We start from the raw sequence: 20,543 nt of genomic DNA, 5'->3' as shown, positions 1-20,543 counted from the left end.
TATACAGTATGGAGAATCATGTGGGGCCATTATACAGTATGGAGCATCATATGCGGTCATTATACAGTATGCAGCCTCATGTGCGGTCATTATACAGTATGGAGCATCATGTGCGGTCATTATACAGTATGGAGCATCATGTGCGGCCATTATACAGTATGGAGCATCATGTGCGGTCATTATACAGTATGCATGCGGTCATTATACAGTATGGAGCGTCATGTGTGGCCATTATACAGTATGGGGCATCATGTGTGGTCATTATACAGTATGGAGCATCATGTGCGGTCATTATACAGTGTGGAGCATCATGTGTGGTCATTATACAGTATGGAGAATCATGTGGAGCCATTATACAGTATGGAGCATCATATGCGGTCATTATACAGTATGCAGCCTCATGTGCGGTCATTATACAGTATGGAGCATCATGTGCGCCCATTATACAGAATGCATGCGGTCATTATACAGTATGGAGCATCATGTGTGGCCATTATACAGTATGGGGCATCATGTGTGGTCATTATACAGTATGGAGCATCATGTGTGGTCATTATACAGTATGGAGCATCATGTGCGGCCATTATACAGTATGCATGCGGTCATTATACAGTATGGAGCATCATGTGCGGTCATTATACAGTATTGAGCATCATGTGCGGTCATTAGACAGTATAGAGCATCATGTGTGGTCATTATACAGTATGGAGAATCATGTGTGGTCATTATACAGTATGGAGAATCATGTGGGGCCATTATACAGTATGGAGCATCATGTGTGGTCATTATACAGTATGCAGCCTCATGTGCGGTCATTATACAGTATGGAGCATCATGTGCGGTCATTATACAGTATGGAGCATCATGTGCGGCCATTATACAGTATGGAGCATCATGTGCGGTCATTATACAGTATGCATGCGGTCATTATACAGTATGGAGCGTCATGTGTGGCCATTATACAGTATGGGGCATCATGTGTGGTCATTATACAGTATGGAGCATCATGTGCGGTCATTATACAGTATGGAGCATCATGTGTGGTCATTATACAGTATGGAGAATCATGTGGAGCCATTATACAGTATGGAGCATCATATGCGGTCATTATACAGTATGCAGCCTCATGTGCGGTCATTATACAGTATGGAGCATCATGTGCGCCCATTATACAGAATGCATGCGGTCATTATACAGTATGGAGCATCATGTGTGGCCATTATACAGTATGGGGCATCATGTGTGGTCATTATACAGTATGGAGCATCATGTGTGGTCATTATACAGTATGGAGCATCATGTGCGGCCATTATACAGTATGCATGCGGTCATTATACAGTATGGAGCGTCATGTGTGGCCATTATACAGTATGGGGCATCATGTGTGGTCATTATACAGTATGGAGCACTGTGTGGCCATATTTTTTTGTTTATAATTATTGTATATGAAACAGTGTGATCAGCAGTGCTAAATGGGTGTGGTTGGGACGTGGATATGGGTGTGACTAATTATGAATGGGTGTGGTCAGAGGCGTGGCCTAAAATTTGCCGCAGCGCGCTTCGCACGCCGCTAACTTTGTCCCTCTTTCCCATCTTCAAAAGTTGGGAGGTATGTATATACACTGCTCAGTACCACTCCTCCTGTATATATACACTGCACAGTACCACTCCTCCTGTATATATACACTGCACAGTACCACTCCTCCTGTATATATACACTGCACAGTATCACTCCTCCTGTATATATACACTGCACAGTACCACTCCTCCTGTATATATACACTGCACAGTACCACTCCTCCTGTATATATACACTGCACAGTACCACTCCTCCTGTATATATACACTGCACAGTACCACTCCTCCTGTATATATACACTGCACAGTACCACTCCTCCTGTATATATACACTGCACAGTACCACTCCTCCTGTATATATACACTGCACAGTACCACTCCTCCTGTATATATACACTGCACAGTACCACTCCTCCTGTATATATACACTGCACAGTACCACTCCTCCTGTATATATACACTGCACAGTACCACTCCTCCTGTATATATACACTGCACAGTACCAGTCCTCCTGTATATATACACTGCACAGTACCACTCCTCCTGTATATATACACTGCACAGTATCACTCCTCCTGTATATATACACTGCACAGTATCACTCCTCCTGTATATATACACTGCACAGTACCACTCCTCCTGTATATATACACTGCACAGTACCACTCCTCCTGTATATATACACTGCACAGTACCACTCCTCCTGTATATATACACTGCACAGTACCACTCCTCCTGTATATACACTGCACAGTACCACTCCTCCTGTATATATACACTGCACAGTACCACTCCCCCTGTATATATACCCTGCACAGTACCACTCCTCCTGTATATATACACTGCACAGTATCACTCCTCCTGTATATATACACTGCACAGTACCAGTCCTCCTGTATATATACACTGCACAGTACCAGTCCTCCTGTATATATACATTGCACAGTACCACTCCTCCTGTATATATACACTGCACAGTACCACTCCTCCTGTATATATACACTGCACAGTACCACTCCTCCTGTATATATACACTGCACAGTACCACTCCTCCTGTATATATACACTGCACAGTACCACTCCTCCTGTATATATACACTGCACAGTGCCACTCCTCCTGTATATATACACTGCACAGTGCCACTCCTCCTGTATATATACACTGCACAGTACCACTCCTCCTGTATATATACACACTGCACAGTACCACTCCTCCTGTATATATACACTGCACAGTATCACTCCTCCTGTATATATACACTGCACAGTACCAGTCCTCCTGTATATACACACTGCACAGTACCACTCCTCCTGTATATATACACTGCACAGTACCAGTCCTCCTGTATATATACACTGCACAGTACCAGTCCTCCTGTATATATACACTGCACAGTACCACTCCTCCTGTATATATACACACTGCACAGTACCACTCCTCCTGTATATATACACTGCACAGTACCACTCCTCCTGTATATATACACTGCACAGTACCACTCCTCCTGTATATATACACACTGCACAGTACCACTCCTCCTGTATATATACACTGCACAGTACCACTCCTCCTGTATATATACACTGCACAGTACCACTCCTCCTGTATATATACACTGCACAGTACCACTCCTCCTGTATATATACACTGCACAGTACCACTCCTCCTGTATATATACACACTGCACAGTACCGCTCCTCCTGTATATATACACTGCACAGTACCACTCCTCCTGTATATATACACTGCACAGTACCACTCCTCCTGTATATACACTGCACAGTACCACTCCTCCTGTATATATACACTGCACAGTACCACTCCTCCTGTATATATACACTGCACAGTACCACTCCTCCTGTATATATACACTGCACAGTACCACTCCTCCTGTATATATACACTGCACAGTACCACTCCTCCTGTATATATACACTGCACAGTACCACTCCTCCTGTATATATACACTGCACAGTATCACTCCTCCTGTATATATACACTGCACAGTACCAGTCCTCCTGTATATATACACTGCACAGTACCAGTCCTCCTGTATATATACACTGCACAGTACCAGTCCTCCTGTATATATACACTGCACAGTACCACTCCTCCTGTATATATACACTGCACAGTACCACTCCTCCTGTATATATACACTGCACAGTACCACTCCTCCTGTATATATACACTGCACAGTACCACTCCTCCTGTATATATACACTGCACAGTACCACTCCTCCTGTATATATACACTGCACAGTACCACTCCTCCTGTATATATACACTGCACACTACCACTCCTCCTGTATATATACACTGCACAGTACCTCTCCTCCTGTATATATACACTGCACAGTACCTCTCCTCCTGTATATATACACTGCACAGTACCACTCCTCCTGTATATATACACTGCACAGTACCACTCCTCCTGTATATATACACTGCACAGTACCACTCCTCCTGTATATATACACTGCACAGTACCACTCCTCCTGTATATATACACTGCACAGTACCACTCCTCCTGTATATATACACTGCACAGTACCACTCCTCCTGTGTATATACACTGCACAGTACCACTCCTCCTGTGTATATACACTGCACAGTACCACTCCTCCTGTATATATACACTGCACAGTACCACTCCTCCTGTATATATACACTGCACAGTACCACTCCCCCTGTATATATACACTGCACAGTACCACTCCTCCTGTGTATATACACTGCACAGTACCACTCCTCCTGTATATATACACTGCACAGTACCACTCCTCCTGTATATATACACTGCACAGTACCACTCCTCCTGTATATATACACTGCACAGTACCACTCCTCCTGTATATATACACTGCACAGTACCACTCCTCCTGTATATATACACTGCACAGTACCACTCCTCCTGTATATATACACTGCACAGTACCACTCCTCCTGTATATATACACTGCACAGTACCACTCCTCCTGTATATATACACTGCACAGTACCACTCCTCCTGTATATATACACTGCACAGTACCACTCCTCCTGTATATATACACTGCACAGTACCACTCCTCCTGTCCTGTATATATACACTGCACAGTACCACTCCTCCTGTATATATACACTGCACAGTACCACTCCTCATGTATATATACACTGCACAGTACCACTCCTCCTGTATATATACACTGCACAGTACCACTCCTCAGCTGATGCTGTATGGTGACGGATCCTGGGAGCCCTGTGTTCCAGTTTCGTTTCTCGGCTGACCTGTGCAGGATCCTCCCTCTTCAGGATGAATAAGCATCTCAGCCAGCAGGACACAGTCTCTCCAGACACACAGCTAAAGAAGGTCTTATTCTATAAGGGCCAAATATAAAGGCCCTGGTGCAATGTCGGACCCCACAGTCACCGCATTTCTGACCAAGCTGCTTTGCTCACAAGGTGGTCGGATTCCCAGAGATCAGTTGTCTGGATTCTTGAAGCTTCCTCCAGAGCAGATTGAGCAAATTTTGCAGGATGAACCCCAAAGGTTCTCGTTGGTTGGGGATATTGTTCTGGCCCGAAACCCTGTGAGAATCTGCCCTAAATATCTGAAGGATGAAACAGAAGAGGAGTGCGACAAGCTGCACCTGTGCCGATACTACCTGCAGGACAAGTGCAAGAGGTGGGTGACCGGGGAGTAATGTACAGGGCAGGAGGTGGTGACCGGGGAGTAATGTACAGGACAGGAGGTGGTGACCTGGGAGTAATGTACAGGACAGGAGGTGGTGACCGGGGAGTAATGTACAGGGCAGGAGGTGGTGACCGGGAGTAATGTACAGGACAGGAGGTGGTGACCGGGAGTAATGTACAGGACAGGAGGTGGTGACCGGGGAGTAATGTACAGGACAGGAGGTGGTGACCGGGAGTAATGTACAGGACAGGAGGTGGTGACCGGGGAGTAATGTACAGGACAGGAGGTGGTGACCGGGGAGTAATGTACAGGACAGGAGGTGGTGACCGGGAGTAATGTACAGGACAGGAGGTGGTGACCGGGGAGTAATGTACAGGACAGGAGGTGGTGATCGGGGAGTAATGTACAGGACAGGAGGTGGTGACCGGGGAGTAATGTACAGGACAGGAGGTGGTGACCGGAGAGTAATGTACAGGGCAGGAGGTGGTGACCAGGGAGTAATGTACAGGACAGGAGGTGGTGACCGGGGAGTAATGTACAGGACAGGAGGTGGTGACCGGGAGTAATGTACAGGACAGGAGGTGGTGACCGGGGAGTAATGTACAGGACAGGAGGTGGTGACCAGGGAGTAATGTACAGGACAGGAGGTGGTGACCGGGGAGTAATGTACAGGGCAGGAGGTGGTGACCGGGAGTAATGTACAGGACAGGAGGTGGTGACCGGGGAGTAATGTACAGGACAGGAGGTGGTGACCGGGGAGTAATGTACAGGACAGGAGGTGGGTGACCGGGAGTAATGTACAGGACAGGAGGTGGTGACCGGGGAGTAATGTACAGGGCAGGAGGTGGTGACCGGGGAGTAATGTACAGGACAGGAGGTGGTGACCGGGGAGTAATGTACAGGACAGGAGGTGGTGACCGGGGAGTAATGTACAGGGCAGGAGGTGGTGACCTGGGAGTAATGTACAGGACGGGAGGTGGTGACCGGGGAGTAATGTACAGGACGGGAGATGGTGACCGGGGAGTAATGTACAGTGCGGGAGGTGGTGACCGGGGAGTAATGTACAGGACAGGAGGAGGGTGACCGGGGAGTAATGTACAGGACAGGAGGTGGTGACCGGGGAGTAATGTACAGGACAGGAGGTGGTGACCGGGAGTAATGTACAGGACAGGAGGTGGTGACCGGGGAGTAATGTACAGGGCAGGAGGTGGTGACCGGGAGTAATGTACAGGACAGGAGGTGGTGACCGGGAGTAATGTACAGGACGGGAGGTGGTGACCGGGGAGTAATGTACAGGACAGGAGGTGGTGACCGGGGAGTAATGTACAGGACAGGAGGTGGTGACCGGGGAGTAATGTACAGGACAGGAGGTGGTGACCGGGGAGTAATGTACAGGACAGGAGGTGGTGACCGAGGAGTAATGTACAGGACAGGAGGTGGTGACCGGGGAGTAATGTACAGGACAGGAGGTGGTGACCGGAGAGTAATGTGCAGGACAGGAGGTGGTGACCGGGGAGTAATGTACAGGACAGGAGGTGGTGACCGGGGAGTAATGTACAGGACGGGAGGTGGTGACCGGGGAGTAATGTACAGGACGGGAGGTGGTGACCGGGGAGTAATGTACAGGACGGGAGGTGGTGACCGGGGAGTAATGTACAGGACGGGAGGTGGTGACCGGGGAGTAATGTACAGGACGGGAGGTGGTGACCGGGGAGTAATGTACAGGACGGGAGGTGGTGACCGGGTAGTAATGTACAGGACGGGAGGTGGTGACCGGGTAGTAATGTACAGGACGGGAGGTGGTGACCGGGGAGTAATGTACAGGGCGGGAGGTGGTGACCGGGAGTAATGTACAGGGCAGGAGGTGGTGACCGGGAGTAATGTACAGGGCAGGAGGTGGTGACCGGGAGTAATGTACAGGGCAGGAGGTGGTGACCGGGGAGTAATGTACAGGGCAGGAGGTGGTGACCGGGGAGTAATGTACAGGACAGGAGGTGGTGACAGGGGAGTAATGTACAGGACAGGAGGTGGTGAACGGAGAGTAATGTACAGGACAGGAGGTGGTGAACGGAGAGTAATGTACAGGACAGGAGGTGGTGACCGGGGAGTAATGTACAGGACAGGAGGTGGTGACCGGGGAGTAATGTACAGGGCAGGAGGTGGTGACCTGGGAGTAATGTACAGGACAGGAGGTGGTGACCGGGGAGTAATGTACAGGACAGGAGGTGGTGACTGGGGACTAATGTACAGGACAGGAGGTGGTGACCGGGGAGTAATGTACAGGACAGGAGGTGGTGACCGGGGAGTAATGTACAGGACAGGAGGTGGTGACCGTGGAGTAATGTACAGGACAGGAGGTGGTGACCGGGGAGTAATGTACAGGACAGGAGGTGGTGACCGGGGAGTAATGTACAGGACAGGAGGTGATGACCTGGGAGTAATGTACAGGACAGGAGGTGGTGACCGGGAAGTAATGTACAGGACAGGAGGTGGTGACCGGGGAGTAATGTACAGGACAGGAGGTGGTGACCGGGGAGTAATGTACAGGACAGGAGGTGGTGACCGGGGAGTAATGTACAGGACAGGAGGTGGTGACCGGGGAGTAATGTACAGGACAGGAGGTGGTGACCGGGGAGTAATGTACAGGACAGGAGGTGGTGACCGGGGAGTAATGTACAGGACAGGAGGTGGTGACCGGGGAGTAATGTACAGGACAGGAGGTGGTGACCGGGGAGTAATGTACAGGACAGGAGGTGGTGACCGGGGAGTAATGTACAGGACAGGAGGTGGTGACCGGGGAGTAATGTACAGGACAGGAGGTGGTGACCGGGGAGTAATGTACAGGACAGGAGGTGGTGACCGGGGAGTAATGTACAGGACAGGAGGTGGTGACCGGGGAGTAATGTACAGGACAGGAGGTGGTGACCGGGGAGTAATGTACAGGACAGGAGGTGGTGACCGGGGAGTAATGTACAGGACAGGAGGTGGTGACCGGGGAGTAATGTACAGGACAGGAGGTGGTGACCGGGGAGTAATGTACAGGACAGGAGGTGGTGACCGGGGAGTAATGTACAGGACAGGAGGTGGTGACCTGGGAGTAATGTACAGGACAGGAGGTGGTGACCGGGAAGTAATGTACAGGACAGGAGGTGGTGACCGGGGAGTAATGTACAGGACAGGAGGTGGTGACCGGGGGGTAATGTACAGGACGGGAGGTGGTGACCGGGGAGTAATGTACAGGACGGGAGGTGGTGACCGGGGAGTAATGTACAGGGCAGGAGGTGGTGACCGGGGAGTAATGTACAGGACGGGAGGTGGTGACCGGGGAGTAATGTACAGGACAGGAGGTGGTGACCGGGGAGTAATGTACAGGACAGGAGGTGGTGACCGGGGAGTAATGTACAGGACAGGAGGTGGTGACCGGGGAGTAATGTACAGGACAGGAGGTGGTGACCGGGGAGTAATGTACAGGACAGGAGGAGGTGACCAAGGAGTAATGTACTGGACAGGAGGTGGTGACCGGGGAGTAATGTACAGGGCAGGAGGTGGTGACCGGGGAGTAATGTACAGGGCAGGAGGTGGTGACCGGGGAGTAATGTACAGGACAGGAGGTGGTGACCGGGGAGTAATGTACAGGACAGGAGGTGGTGACCGGGGAGTAATGTACAGGGCAGGAGGTGGTGACCGGGGAGTAATGTACAGGACAGGAGGTGGTGACCGGGGAGTAATGTACAGGGCAGGAGGTGGTGACCGGGGAGTAATGTACAGGACAGGAGGTGGTGACCGGGGAGTAATGTACAGGACAGGAGGTGGTGACCGGGGAGTAATGTACAGGACAGGAGGTGGTGATCGGGGAGTAATGTACAGGACAGGAGGTGGTGACCGGGGAGTAATGTACATGACCTTGGCAAGGTTGACTTTCCGTGACCTTCTCCCTTTTCTCCCCTTGAATAAACACGCCACACCAGTACTTATGGATAATAACGGCCACAGCAGCCAATTTATTATTATTAATCATAATAATAATATTAATATTAATTATAACACTTGGTGGGGCCCTCGAAGCTAACCCGATCCTGGTCTGGTTATTAAACCGTCGGCATTGCCTCTTCCCCAGCCTTACTTCCCGCCGCGTTTTCCTCCCGGCTCGGGAGCACCATGACTTGAGGGAAGAGGTTGCCTCCACACCGTTAAACCTGTACCCGACTTCCATCGTCGGGTACCCACCCATCGGTACCGCGCACCCGACCTCCAACATCGGGTGGCCCTCCGGGTCCCATGATAATGTGACCCCGACTTGCCTCGTCAGGTATCACCCAAGTCTCACCAGACCAGTAACCATCCACTGTAGGGGGGGCCCGCAATGCAAGACCCCCCCATACCGAACTTTTTTGCCTGCTTCGAGGACCCACCAGCGCTCAAATCACTTTTCGTTGATTCTAACAGAACCTCAGGCTCACGAAGAGCCATCCGCCACCAGTCAGGAGAGGAAAAACCCCCTGTGGGGGAAACCTCCAGGGAACCATGGCGTTGGATTGCCCTTCCCCTGGGCTTAGAGGTAACTGCCAAATTAAACACGTTTGCATAATTATCCTTCATATCATTATTCGAATAGTTGGTCCGGCTACTGCGACTCAGCTGTTCTTCTCCTCCTCTGGGATGGGTGGGTGGGGCTTCGTTGTCCTGCCGTCCTGGGAGTGAAAAGAGGGTTATGGCTAATCCCTGCGTCCTTTTATCCCCTTGACCCCCCTTCCCCCCCCCATGCCTAGGTCACTTCCCCTATGTCATTTCCCCCTTTGTCAATCCTTTTACTTCCTCCCCTCCTCCTTCTTTGTCATTCTCCCTGCCTTTTCCCAAAAACCCAATCACCTGGTCACTGGCAACCTGCTCGGTCATGCCCCCCTCCTTCCGACCCTCCGTGCCTCATCCGGGGGTTACTTGACCTTGGCAAGGTTGACTTTCCGTGACCTTCTCCCTTTTCTCCCCTTGAATAAACACGCCACACCAGTACTTATGGATAATAACGGCCACAGCAGCCAATTTATTATTATTAATCATAATAATAATATTAATATTAATTATAACACTTGGTGGGGCCCTCGAAGCTAACCCGATCCTGGTCTGGTTATTAAACCGTCGGCATTGCCTCTTCCCCAGCCTTACTTCCCGCCGCGTTTTCCTCCCGGCTCGGGAGCACCATGACTTGAGGGAAGAGGTTGCCTCCACACCGTTAAACCTGTACCCGACTTCCATCGTCGGGTACCCACCCATCGGTACCGCGCACCCGACCTCCAACATCGGGTGGCCCTCCGGGTCCCATGATAATGTGACCCCGACTTGCCTCGTCAGGTATCACCCAAGTCTCACCAGACCAGTAACCATCCACTGTAGGGGGGGCCCGCAATGCAAGACCCCCCCATACCGAACTTTTTTGCCTGCTTCGAGGACCCACCAGCGCCACACCGAGAGCACCTGACCCCCCTTTCAGTGCTCGAGACCCCACCAGACCGCCCTGCTGTGGCCCTCCGTATCCCCTCTCACAAGCCGTCAATCCACAAATCCATCCCTATAGTGTTCAAATGCACTCTATCCCCTAACCAGCAATCTCTTTCCGTAGAATCTAAGCCTGCGTGACATATTGCCAGCCCCTCTTCCCATTTCCTTCTAGGTACCATGTCAGACCACACTAGCCTCATACTTGGATACGCTAATTCCAGCTGACGTACATCCCTTCTAATGTTGGAACTCAGTCATTTTTTCAAGCTGGGTCCCAGGTCATTACCCCCTGCACGTACTACTAATATATATCTGTGGTCCCTTAAAGGTACACCGCCCGAGCTACTTGTATAGTACCCGGCCCCATGTTAAACCCTTGTTGCCCAGCCACCTAATCACTGCCCTTACTCTTGCAAAAACCAACTGTCTCCCACCCGTCCGTCTGTCAGCCCACTGTGCTCCTCAGAAAACGTATGAATGTCCTAAAATCCAAATCACGATCGGGCCTTGTCCTGTAACAAACCAAAAAGAAATTATTGCGGGGCACCATATCCAGGACAGATTGCTGCCTCATAACCTGATGTCGTACGTAAGACTCCGTTGGCACTCCCCTGGCCATTAAACATAGTTGGTCACGGGCTCAGTCCCCCACCACGGCCTCTGTTGCCGCCCCCAATCCAAAAGGATTTCCCGTGTATTTGCCAGGATCCGTGCCTGTCCCCACCAGGCATTTCCAGAATACTTTAATAAATTGCTACTTGGACAAGAAGGACCTCTCCTCGTGACATAGCAGCGGTTCATCCCGTTGAGGCTTGGCGGCCAAGACTATCATAAAACACTTCCAAGGACACCTGATAGAACCGCTGACCTTTTCCAATAGCACCCTTTTCCTTTTTTTTTTTTTTTTTTTTTTTTTTTCTGATATATAACTGTAATAATTTCTGCCTAGCCATGATGTCTTTAGCTAGATTGCCCCCACCTCTTCGCTCCGTCTGGTGCTTCTAGTTCCCCTATCCTCATTGCTCCGAAAAATGCTGATGTGAATGCCAGGCTAAACAGGCCCACCTCAAAACGTGACATGCACCCCGCTTCTAAATGTAATCCAGGTTCTCCAATAAACCAAACGGCACAGGCCGCCTGTTATCCTTCCTGGCTTTCTCCTTTCCGGACACCCTTAATGGCCTGTCTTACTAAACAATTCTTTTTTAAGTCCGATCTGTTCCCCAGTTGAAGCCCGAACACTAACCGTGAAATTAATTGATTTTTTCTAAGCTGTAGACCACTTACCAACCGTGGCCTGCCTAATTCCCATCAATAAAAAATCCCTGTCTGTTAAGTCCTCCCTCCCTTGTCCCAACCAGTATTACCCCAGCTGCCATGTGCAAAGATAAGCCGTTCACGCGCTACTTGCTAAGGATGAATTGATCAGTGGCTTGGCAGCCCTGATGCCCCCCTCCAGAGTCCGGGAGGGCAGGGTAGGCCCGTTTCTTCTGCTTCCGGGGCCCAATGTCTGAAACCGCCCTCATCCTAGCTGCTTCCCGTGGCTGGAGGGCACTGGGAATAGGCCTATTGTCCTTTGTGTTAATGCACATGATCCCTTTTTCCTTTTGCCACTCCTCCGGACTGAAGGTCCCCCGATTAGGTATACCGCTCTTCAGTTTATTGCACTGGATTACTACTTGTGCAGAAGACAGCCTTAAAGAAACAAGACTTGGTCAGTATAACAGTCCATAACATCAGACTATACGCATTAGACCCCTGCGTCCTGCGTTGACTAATTCCTCATCCACTATATTACCTACTTTACGGTAATTCATCTATATTACGGTCAACCATATAGGATAAAGGCACCGCTCATGACTTTTCCTGTCCTAGCAATTGAAGCAATTGCCTAATTTCCCAGGGTGTTAAATAAAACTTGTTGTTTGTCTGCTAGCCCTTAGTAATGGCCAGCAGTGTTATGTCCTTAAATTTTTGCACTTCCATTTGCTACTTCCCGTGGTGGGACTAGAACCGTGATCTCCCATGCTGCAAGCAGCAGTCTTAACCACTGGGCTACCGTGCTGCTTAGGTTTCTGCCTGCCCTCGGTAATGCTGGCATGTGTGTTTTTTGGCCCTGCTTCTTGGTTGCAGCAGAGGCTATACCCATTAAACACGGACCCTTTTGGCTCTGCCTCTTGGCCATATATACTGGGCTTCTGGAGTATGGATATATAATGTACATCCCCGGGTAGCACTATACTTTCAGGGTCCAATTATACATATAGAGGAAGTGCCATATAAACTATTTAGATTGTGCGCCCCAATGTGGACAGCAATGACAATGTGTCCCCACTGCAACGCGCCGCGGACATGCCAGCGTGACACAAAGACCATTTTTCATTATTATTATTATTATTATTATTATTATTAAGTCCACCCATATCCTGTGGGCCAGCCATAAGTCTGGGGTAAAAGTATACATATATAGAGCCGAACGTACCGGGGGACACCTGCATATATTATAGCTCAGGAGGTACAACAGATAGGGAGACTGCTATATTTATCTATATAATGTAGGAATATTTCCAGTATGTAAGTCCGCAAGGACAGGGTCCTATCCCTTCTGTATCAGTCTGCCATTGTAAATTTGTTTACTGTATCTATAATCCTGTATGTAACCCCTTCTCATGTACAGCACCCTGGAATTAATGGTGCTATATAAACCAATAATAATAATAATATATGCCGAGGTCCAGCCGTATACATACATATATATATATATATATACATACATACATTCACACCCACACTGATGTGCAGCTATTCTCAGGGGTACAACATATAAAGGTGAAGCGAATATATTCCCAGCAGAACTGGCATGGATAGATAGCCTCCATATAGACCATACGTCAAGCATATAGCACAGGGCCGGCTTCCCCCTTCCCTTGGGAGTGTGTGTGCAATTCCCCTCAGGGCCTCACCCCTCCCCCAGCATACAGCCTGGTGTAATGGGGATCATAAAACTGGAAGTACCGGTTGGGACACAAGGTAATAGCGTCTCTTCAGTAAAGGTGCTAAGATGGTTGTAGTATATACATGGCTTTATGCCCTACACTATACTGAATTATCTGATATATTAGCAATGAATCATGCAAAATATCTGTAGATCCGCCCCACGTATATATACATATACATACCCGCATAAACCCACACTCATATATTTATATGTATATACGCCCACGTATATATACCCATACATCCCGTGTCCCACAATAGGCCTTGTAATATCTGGATAATGTAATATCGATATATCCGCCATGAGTCCTACAGCAATATGTATATACCATCATGTATTAACCCAGTGTCTATGATATATAATAACACTAATGCATGCAGCTATTAATAGAGAGTGATATTGATGTAACCCCTTTGCCCATAAAATTAATGGCGGCATATATATCATCTAATATCGAAATATATAATCCAGAACCCATATTTCGGATATTTTTCCTATTAGCACTTGTGATACGCCTGCTATCACCCTTACCAGTAAAAGTATGCATACAAGCGCCACCTTACCAGTAAAAGTATGCATACAAGCGCCATGCACTGTACTGTGGTATCAATATATACCCCTGGCCTCAATTGCAGCATATACATACATGCCATGCACTATATTGAAGCATCCCATATATTCGCCATGCACTCATTTTCCATATGTATATCTCATCGGCATACACCAACATGCTACCGTATCTATAAATAACCCCAGTCCCATGCATACCCTATGGCAGTATGTGTATATATATCCTGCTTTGAATAATCAGGTAGTAATCCAAGGCATAAACCCAATCACCTGGTCACTGGCAACCTGCTCGGTCATGCCCCCCTCCTTCCGACCCTCCGTGCCTCATCCGGGGGTTACTGGACAGGAGGTGGTGACCGGGGAGTAATGTACAGGACAGGAGGTGGTGACTGGTGATTATTATCGGTGACTGGTGATTATTGTCGGTGACCAGTGAGTATCCCACTCTTATGTGATTGGCATAGAGGGTTTATAACAAGTAAAGTAGAATTTATTTTATTTTGAATATATTGTTACATGTGAGAAAGTGTTTAAAAATGAGAAGTGCGCTGTCATTATCATACATTAGTTTAGATAAAGCATCTCAGCATGAAGTTTTATGTCTTAATTCTGTTCCAGCTTTCAGTGCAAATTCTCACATGACATTTTATCAAGTCATAACCAGTCCATCTTAAAAGCCCAAGGGGTCAGCGGACTGAATGAAGATGAGCTAAAGGTTCTCCTGTACCAGAATGACAACCAGATGCTGCCGGAGGTCAGTGCAACACAGCAGAGATAATACAAATCTGTGAGCAAAGTATAAGTGTCAGAGAGTGACTAGGGACTGTGGGCGCCTACCCAATCCTTTAAAGTAAAGTAGGGGAGCTCTAGTCTATCCCTGTCTCCCAGATTACTCCTAAAGGGGTAGATGCAGGAGTCGCGTACCTTGCTGTCCTGTTATGTTAAAATTTATCTGTCCCCTTCCCCACCCAAGGAGCTGTAAGATCAAAGTGTATAGGATAACACTAACCAGACAAACAAGTGAAGATGTACTGGGATGAATAAAAATTACAATCATACAAAATACACTCACCAAACAGAGTGGAACACAGGGGAGGTATAGAAAGGAGAAAACAAATAAGAGAGGATGAGAATGTGCACATAAACTCAAAGGAACTATCTCCTGCAAAATAATCCAAACACCCAGTCACACCACAAACTTCACCTCCAACCCCAGAACCAAGCAGTAAGAACTAACACTGGCAATCCCTAAGTGCTGGAGGCGAGCATATATATCATAGAGTAGTGGCCAACACTGAACAGCTGAGACAATCCTGGGTGGAGAGCTTCTATAGAACAGATTAACCATTGCTCTGCCAGCAAGTAAAAAAACTGCATTGTTTAATAAGATGGTGAAGAACTCTCAACCAGTGCAGGAATTAGTGAAACCAGATGCCGTAATCTTCTGGCCATTCTCTGTTGCGGTGTCCCCATGACAATAATAATCATTCTGCATATGATTCATACAATGTGTCAGGTGAAAGAACAACATGCATTAATCAGCTTCTAAAAAGAGAATCGGAAGGAAACTGACAACAAGATAAGGGATGGGTAAATTGTAATTTTAATCATTAACTTAAATATCCAACCTCAATATCCTTACCCACAAAATCTATTATAATACTGCCCCTATATACAAGAATATAACTACTATAATACCTATATACAAGAATATAACTACTATAATACTGCCCCTATGTACAAGAATATAACTACTATAATACTGCTCCTATGTACAAGAATATAACTACTATAATACTGCTCCTATGTACAAGAATATAACTACTATAATACTGCTCCTATGTACAAGAATATAACTACTATAATACTGCTCCTATGTACAAGAATATTACTACTACAATACTGCCCCTATATACAGGAATATAACTACTATAATACTGCTCCTATATACAAGAATATAACTACTATAATACTGCTCCTATGTACAAGAATATAACTACTATAATACTGCTCCTATGTACAAGAATATAACTACTATAATACTGCTCCTATGTACAGGAATATAACTACTATAATACTGCTCCTATATACAAGAATATAACTACTATAATACTGCTCCTATGTGCAAGAATATTACTACTACAATACTGCTCCTATATACAGGAATATAACTACTATAATACTGCTCCCATATACAAGAATATAACTACTATAATACTGCTCCTATATACAAGAATATAACTACTATAATACTGCCCCTATGTACAAGAATATAACTACTATAATACTGCCCCTATGTACAAGAATATAACTACTATAATACTGCTCCTATATACAAGAATATAACTACTATAATACTGCTCCTATGTACAAGAATATAACTACTATAATACTGCTCCTATGTACAAGAATATAACTACTATAATACTGCTCCCTATGTACAAGAATATAACTACTATAATACTGCCCCTATGTACAAGAATATAACTACTACAATACTGCCCCTATGTACAAGAATATAACTACTATAATACTGCCCCTATGTACAAGAATATAACTACTATAATACTGCTCCTATGTACAAGAATATAACTACTATAATACTGCTCCTATGTACAAGAATAACTACTATAATACTGACCCTATGTAAAAGAATATAACTACTATAATACTGCTCCTATATACAAGAATATAACTACTATAATACTGCTCCTATGTACAAGAATATAACTACTATAATACTGCTCCTATGTACAAGAATATAACTACTATAATACTGCCCCCTATGTACAAGAATATAACTACTATAATACTGCCCCTATGTACAAGAATATAACTACTATAATACTCCTCCTATGTACAATAATATAACTACTATAATACTGCCCCCTATGTACAAGAATATAACTACTATAATACTGTCCCTATGTACAAGAATATAACTACTATAATACTGCCCCTATGTAGAAGAATATAACTACTATAATACTGCCCCCTATGTGCAAGAATATAACTACTATAATACTGCCCCTATGTACAAGAATATAATTACTATAATACTGTCCCTATGTACAAGAATATAAGTACTATAATACTGCCCCCTATGCACATGAATATAACTACTATAATACTGCCCCTATGTACAAGAATATAACTACTATAATACTGCTCCTATGTACAAGAATATAACTACTATAATATTGCACCCTATGCACATGAATATAACTACTATAATACTGCCCCTATGTACAAGAATATAACTACTATAATACTGCCCCCTATGCACATGAATATAACTACTATAACACTGCTCCTATGTACAAGAATATAACTACTATAATACTGCTCCTATGTACAAGAATATAACTACTATAATACTGCCCCTATGTACAAGAATATAACTACTATAATACTGCTCCTATGTACAACAATATAACTACTATAATACTGCTCCTATGTACAAGAATATAACTACTATAATACTGCCCCTATGTACAAGAATATAACTACTATAATACTGCCCCTATGTACAGGAGTATAACTGCTATAATACTGCCCTTATGTACAGGAATATAAGTACTATAATACTGCTCCTATGTACAAGAATATAACTACTATAATACTGTCCCCTATGTACAAGAATATAACTACTATAATACTGCTCCTATTTACAAGAATATAACTACTATAATACTGCCCCTACGTACAAGAATATAATTACTATAATACTGCTCCTATGTACAAGAATATAACTACTATAATACTGCCCCCTATGTACAAGAATATAACTACTATAATACTGCCCCTATGTACAAGAATATAACTACTATAATACTCCTCCTATGTACAATAATATAACTACTATAATACTGCCCCCTATGTACAAGAATATAACTACTATAATACTGTCCCTATGTACAAGAATATAACTACTATAATACTGCCCCTATGTAGAAGAATATAACAACTATAATACTGCCCCCTATGTGCAAGAATATAACTACTATAATACTGCCCCTATGTACAAGAATATAATTACTATAATACTGTCCCTATGTACAAGAATATAACTACTATAATACTGCCCCCTATGCACATGAATATAACTACTATAATACTGCCCCTATGTACAAGAATATAACTACTATAATACTGCTCCTATGTACAAGAATATAACTACTATAATATTGCACCCTATGCACATGAATATAACTACTATAATACTGCCCCATGTACAAGAATATAACTACTATAATACTGCCCCCTATGCACATGAATATAACTACTATAACACTGCTCCTATGTACAAGAATATAACTACTATAATACTGCTCCTATGTACAAGAATATAACTACTATAATACTGCCCCTATGTACAAGAATATAACTACTATAATACTGCTCCTATGTACAACAATATAACTACTATAATACTGCTCCTATGTACAAGAATATAACTACTATAATACTGCCCCTATGTACAAGAATATAACTACTATAATACTGCCCCTATGTACAGGAGTATAACTGCTATAATACTGCCCTTATGTACAGGAATATAACTACTATAATACTGCTCCTATGTACAAGAATATAACTACTATAATACTGTCCCCTATGTACAAGAATATAACTACTATAATACTGCTCCTATGTACAAGAATATAACTACTATAATACTGCCCCTATGTACAAGAATATAACTACTATAATACTGCCCCCTATGTACAAGAATATAACTACTATAATACTGCCCCTATGTACAAGAATATAACTACTATAATACTGCCCCCTATGTACAAGAATATAACTACTATAATACTGCCCCTATGTACAGGAGTATAACTGCTATAATACTGCCCTTATGTACAGGAATATAACTACTATAATACTGCTCCTATGTACAAGAATATAACTACTATAATACTGCTCCTATGTACAAGAATATAACTACTATAATATTGCACCCTATGCACATGAATATAACTACTATAATACTGCCCCATGTACAAGAATATAACTACTATAATACTGCCCCCTATGCACATGAATATAACTACTATAACACTGCTCCTATGTACAAGAATATAACTACTATAATACTGCTCCTATGTACAAGAATATAACTACTATAATACTGCCCCCTATGTACAAGAATATAACTACTATAATACTGCCCCTATGTACAGGAGTATAACTGCTATAATACTGCCCTTATGTACAGGAATATAACTACTATAATACTGCTCCTATGTACAAGAATATAACTACTATAATACTGTCCCCTATGTACAAGAATATAACTACTATAATACTGCTCCTATGTACAAGAATATAACTACTATAATACTGCCCCTATGTACAAGAATATAACTACTATAATACTGCTCCTATGTACAAGAATATAACTACTATAATACTGCTCCTATGTACAAGAATATAACTACTATAATACTACCCCTATGTACAAGAATATAACTACTATAATACTGCCCCTATGTACAAGAATATAACTACTATAATACTACCCCTATGTACAAGAATATAACTACTATAATACTGCTCCTATGTACAGAATATAACTACTATAATACTGCTCCTATGTACAAGAATATAACTACTATAATACTGCCCCCTATGTACAAGAATATAACTACTATAATACTGCCCCTATGTACAAGAATATAACTACTATAATACTGCCCCTATGTACAAGAATATAACTACTATAATACTGCCCCCTATGTACAAGAATATAACTACTATAATACTGCCCCTATGTACAGGAGTATAACTGCTATAATACTGCCCTTATGTACAGGAATATAACTACTATAATACTGCTCCTATGTACAAGAATATAACTACTATAATACTGTCCCCTATGTACAAGAATATAACTACTATAATACTGCTCCTATGTACAAGAATATAACTACTATAATACTGCCCCTATGTACAAGAATATAACTACTATAATACTGCTCCTATGTACAAGAATATAACTACTATAATACTGCCCCTATGTACAAGAATATAACTACTATAATACTGCCACTATGTACAGGAGTATAACTACTATAATACTGCTCCTATGTACAAGAATATAACTACTATAATACTGCTCCTATGTACAAGAATATAACTTCTATAATACTGCTCCTATGTACAAGAATATAACTACTATAATACTGCCCCTATGTACAAGAATATAACTACTATAA

The 20,543-nt window shown here is 44.4% G+C and overlaps 1 protein-coding gene and 1 long non-coding RNA gene across 4 annotated transcripts in view; one reads left to right on the top strand and one right to left on the bottom strand.

Moving 5' to 3' along the window:
• The first annotated feature begins 4,882 nt into the window (after positions 1-4,882).
• Positions 4,883-20,543, top strand: part of LOC143777112 (zinc finger CCCH-type antiviral protein 1-like) — a 111,256-nt gene continuing 95,595 nt past the window's right edge. For 2 of the 3 annotated variants that reach the window (XM_077267146.1, XM_077267148.1), the window contains exons 1-2: positions 4,883-5,246; positions 14,938-15,073. In XM_077267146.1, coding sequence (XP_077123261.1) covers positions 4,972-5,246; positions 14,938-15,073 — 411 coding nt within the window. In that variant the 5' untranslated portion in view covers positions 4,883-4,971. The remainder of the gene's footprint in view (positions 5,247-14,937; positions 15,074-20,543) is intronic. The other variant, XM_077267145.1, reaches the window with a different exon arrangement.
• LOC143777119 (uncharacterized) lies at positions 9,227-14,569 on the bottom strand. The gene is made up of 2 exons (XR_013215971.1): positions 14,308-14,569; positions 9,227-14,275 (listed from the first exon to the last, which is right to left on the bottom strand). It is a non-coding gene; the product is annotated as an uncharacterized LOC143777119 (long non-coding RNA).

The sequence above is a fragment of the Ranitomeya variabilis genome, chromosome 5 (genome assembly GCF_051348905.1).
Source record: "Ranitomeya variabilis isolate aRanVar5 chromosome 5, aRanVar5.hap1, whole genome shotgun sequence".
Classification (NCBI taxonomy): domain Eukaryota; kingdom Metazoa; phylum Chordata; class Amphibia; order Anura; family Dendrobatidae; genus Ranitomeya; species Ranitomeya variabilis.
This window is presented reverse-complemented; position numbering and strand designations above follow the sequence as displayed.